Source organism: Penaeus japonicus, unplaced genomic scaffold, assembly GCF_977035675.1.
Source record: "Penaeus japonicus unplaced genomic scaffold, GWHDUDI00000001_assembly GWHDUDI00000036, whole genome shotgun sequence".
Taxonomy (NCBI): Eukaryota; Metazoa; Arthropoda; class Malacostraca; order Decapoda; family Penaeidae; genus Penaeus; species Penaeus japonicus.
This window is the reverse complement of record NW_028234438.1, coordinates 19,651,757-19,656,756: the sequence shown is the minus strand read 5'-3', so window position 1 is coordinate 19,656,756 and position 5,000 is coordinate 19,651,757. Positions and strand designations below refer to the sequence as shown.

General features: G+C 33.3%; 1 protein-coding gene across 1 annotated transcript in view; it reads right to left on the bottom strand.

Annotated features, from left to right (window-relative positions):
- Positions 1-3,210, bottom strand: part of LOC122253799 (major facilitator superfamily domain-containing protein 6) — an 18,649-nt gene extending 15,439 nt beyond the window's left edge. The window contains exon 1 of the mRNA XM_086531831.1: positions 3,128-3,210. Within this exon, the coding sequence (XP_086387957.1) occupies positions 3,128-3,140 (13 nt within the window). The 5' untranslated portion in view covers positions 3,141-3,210. The remainder of the gene's footprint in view (positions 1-3,127) is intronic.
- Positions 3,211-5,000: the final 1,790 nt, after the last annotated feature.

The following is a 5,000-nucleotide window of genomic DNA, read 5'->3' as shown; positions in this document are numbered from 1 at the left end:
AAACATGAGAAGTAGGAATGAAACGAAAAAATAACAACAAAATACTGGGTCAAATTCTTCAAAAATATTCTTTCAGGAGTCCTATCAGGATATCCCATCCATATCCTTCAGGCTTTATGATAGAAGTTGAAAATTAGAGCAAGGGGTTTGTCAGGGGACGTGGAGAATTAATAATCCAGAGTATCTTAGACTCTTGTGGATATAGACTGGAAACATTTATATTTTCAATTCTTTCCATTTAGAATAGTAAGATATCAACAACATTTCGTAGGAGAAACGAAGAAAGAATTGGAAATACAAAAGATGTAGAGAGACGAAGAATTAACAAGAAAACGTTTTGGTAGAGAAGGAGAGTTCTATGGCTTGTCGGGTTCCACTCTGGAAATCCCCAAGAAAGGGACTTCAATACCCGGCAGGGTTGTTTACTGGAAGTAATACAAATTGAGCAAAGTAAGGAACAAAGTTGATGTTGTTAGTAGAACAGTGATAAAACAGCAAATGACTAGGGGTCAGTGAAAACGAGTCCCTTCGTCAGAGAACATCGAAACCGATTCAGTTGGAGTCTTAGGGTCGTAGTTGGGTCCTAATATCGACACGAAAACAAGTCTTTAGAAGGAGGCGTGATAGACTGATAATAGATAGAAAACAAAAAATGAACTATTTTAAGAGACTGCACGACCAAAACATCTGGGTTTTAGAGAGAAGAAATATATCAGGTAGTGGAAGGGAACTAAACGCTGTTCCACGTAAGTGAACAGAGGCGAAATAAGCCTGAGGGTTAACCAAGTAAAAGGGGAGACACACGTCATGAATACAGCCATTACAATAACGGAGTTGATGCGGCGTTTGAGTATTCTTCGCACTCCGCACCGCCAGGTACTGGGAACCGGGAACATTTTCTCTTCGTCATTATAATAAATCAGTTGCAGCGGTTGAGCAAAAAGGTCAGGGGGACGGGACAGGTCGGACCATATTGGATGCGCCAGTTAGCAGAGTGAAAGGCAAGAAATGTTTCATAAGGCAATAGTGTGTTTTTTTTCTTTATCACCAACGGCTGTGCATTCTCTGTTATTTAATCATCCCTTTTTGTTGTTTGTTACATATATCGAAGCCGAAGTGGTTCTCAGAATGACAGAAGTACGCTCTGTTCCTACCAAGTTTGCGCTAAAAGAAAGTTATCAACGTGTCACGCTGAGGGATCTCAGTGCTCATTGCAATGCATGGGAATGAATAACTGACATAAACCATCCAATCATATCACTCCCCGATGAAACCTTATAACTGACAGAAATGTTCCACCTATGATTCTGAGCCAAGAAGCATCATGCACTTTCATAATCTTTCTGTTTTCGAAGCGACCTCGTCCGCCGTCCATGAACTCATGCAGGTCACCTAGGAGCCTTCCATTGTGTTTCGAGGAATGTGATAAAAAAGTAAGAAAGGTCTGACCCGCCAGACTTCATGATGACATTAGTGCAGTGAGTCGCCAAGGGGCTTCATCAGTAAAGCTCAGCACGATCCGCTGTGTTTGGCCTACATGTCAGAGCGCTTCCACAAACCTGACGTGAATAAGAAGAATGTGCGAGGTTTTGTAAACACTGTAAACACGTCGAGATTGAAGGGGAAAAAAAGGGAGAAAGAGGGAGATTGTTACCTGATGGAACTTTATTCCTCTAAAAAGGTTATGTGAATAGTCGGAGTTAATGAGATTTCTCTTTGTTATTGATACTTTAGCGAATGTTTCAAACAAGATGACTTTTTTTTTTGTTTTGTTTTAAATGTTATGTCATTACTCGGTTTTATGAATACAGGAGTCTTTTCAAAATTGATTTGAAGTGAAATGGAATAAATAATTGAATGATAATACGAGCTTCAATATGTAACAAAAATAGGAAATATGCTGGGCAACATGTCTCTAAGAAAATTTTAATAAAAAATAGGTATTGGGAAATAATTCCATGCATTAAAATATTCACAGTTGCCTCTTGTACAAAAATGCATAAACAAAACTACTGCATTCATATTATCATAATTAAACCGTTGTTAATATATACAAGATTAAATTACTGAGTGTTTCTTTTAAACTGCAGCATGTTGGATTTTAATTTTAATTTCATGCATCTAATCCAGTATATTTCATAGATAATTATTATTGTAGCTGCTAAAAAAATACCATAACTGATTAATGGATAGAATAGAATTGGTAGCATCGAATTTTAAATCTAGTGGCCTTTAAAATCATTTTTTTTTTCAGTGCAGTCCAAATTCCATCGAGCGATTTGGTAAGAAGACAGTATCCGCGCACACTGGCTTCTGATGATACGGATCAAAGGATGGACGTATATACAGCTCCTTGTTATGCAATCGCTGTATCACTTTTTACCTTTTCTTGTTATTGTATATATATATGCATATATCTATCTATCTAAATATATATATATATATATATATATATATATATATATATATATATATATATATATATTGTGTGTGTTTGTGTATGTATATACATGTATTTGTATGTATATGTATATATATATATGTATATATATAATAAACATAAATATGTATATATATATGCATAAATAATGCATATATATATACATATATATATACGTATATATATGTATATATATATGTATATATATATATGTATATGTATATATATGTATATATATGTATATGTATATATGTATATATATGTATATATATGCATATATATAATAAACTTATATATATATATATATATAATATATATATATATATATATATATATATATATATATATATATATATGAACACAGACACACACAACATATATATATATATATATATATATATATATATATATATATATATATATATATATATATATATATAACACCTGACTAAGACCCATACAAAATGCCATGTTCAAATTAGCATGTCACTTTATAAAAAAAAGAAAGTTAATCCTCTTATGTATTAAGAGTAAAACAAAGCAATATCCCACCATCATATCGATGTGAAATTACGCAAAAGAACAATAGAAAATCAAGACCCGCCCCCCTCCCCCCCACCCCAGCCACGCCCTGTAGGATGAAACGCAGCCGAGTGTAAAGTTACCCGCCATCCACAGAGACAGTACCTTGAGGAGCCATGGTAGGTGCAAGTGTGAAGCTTCATACGATACTAAAACCCAGACTAATCTGCCAAGCCTGATGCCCTCAATCGCAAGAGATGAGACCACCGAGGCCCTAATTATGGCCTGGCTCATTCATGCGAAGACACGCTCTGCCTTGTGAGATTTCGAGCTCTTATCTGACGGCGCGCGTCTTCTGCGTGAGGCGGAAAAGAAACAAGCTGATCCTATGTCACTCTATAACGCTAATGGCTTTTTGAGGGAGGAGAACGAATAATCATTTCAGCCTGAATGGTTCACTTTATATCTTGTTTTGTGTAGGTTGTTTGAGCGCTGGTGTGATGTGTATCATTTTGATAAGAGCATAGTTTCCATGCTGTCTAGAAGTGTGCTAGTTTATTAAATTGGGTTGTTTTTGGGATATGGTTGTTTGGTTATGGAGGCTTGGCCTTTGCTTTGGTCATTATGAGAATCATTATTCTCATAATGATTCTCTGAATTTGATACATTATACTTGGTGTAGTTTAACCTGATTTTGTTATGTTAAAAATGAAAATGCAACGTATAGGCATGTGTACATGGATATAAGCAAACATACCCACACATCCACATACATTGACACACACACACATATATATATGTATATATGTATGTATATACATATATATACATATATACATACATATATATTCATATATACATAGATACATACATATAATATACGTATACATACATATACATATATACATAAACACATACACACAATATCCATATACATACATATACATATATACATAAACACATACATACAATATACATGCATATATATGTATATATATGTATGCATATATGAATATATACACACATATATAGATAGATAGATAGATAGATATACATATATATATATAGACATATATACATACACACATATATATTTAAATATATGTACATATATACATATATATATATACATACATATTTATATATGTATATATATACATATATATACATACATACATATATACATAAACACATACAAACAGTATACATATGCATATACATACATATGTATATACATATACAGTATATACATGTATGTATATATATATGTATGCATATATGTATATATATACACATATATATAAATATATGTATATATATTCATACATATATATATACATATATACATAAACACATACATACAATATACATATACATATATATATATATATATATATATATATATATATGTATATATATATATATATAGATATATAAATAAAACCCGCGCCGTAAGATTGACAGGTATGGTGCTGAAACTGATCGGCTACTCGACCTGCTAAAAGAATTGTCTAACCAGACGCCTTATGAGACGTCATGGAATTTACCTATGTGCTCTTAGCAGAGCAGTGATAGTGAAGTTTTACAGACAATTCCCGCGGGCGCTCGGCAGCAACGGAATTACAAATTCAAGTCCCAAATCAGGTTACCGAGGTTATATATTTGTGAGAAAGATGGTAGAATGCAGTAACGCATAATATATAATAATATAATTTTACTCTCGCTGACCGGACTCGAATACTCTTCTGTACGGTTTGAAACCGTCGTACTTAACCCACTAAAGGAACTGTCTAACTTCGCTATCACTGCTCTGCTAAGAGCACATAGATAAATTCCATGATGTCTCATAAGGCGTCTGGTTAGACAACTCTTTTAGCGGGTCGAGTAGCCGATCGGTCTCACTACCATACCTGTCAATCTTACGGCACGGGTTCGAGTCCCGGTCAGGGAGGTAAAATTTGTATATATATATATATACATATATACATACATAAATACTTACATACAATATACATATACATACAATATATATATATAT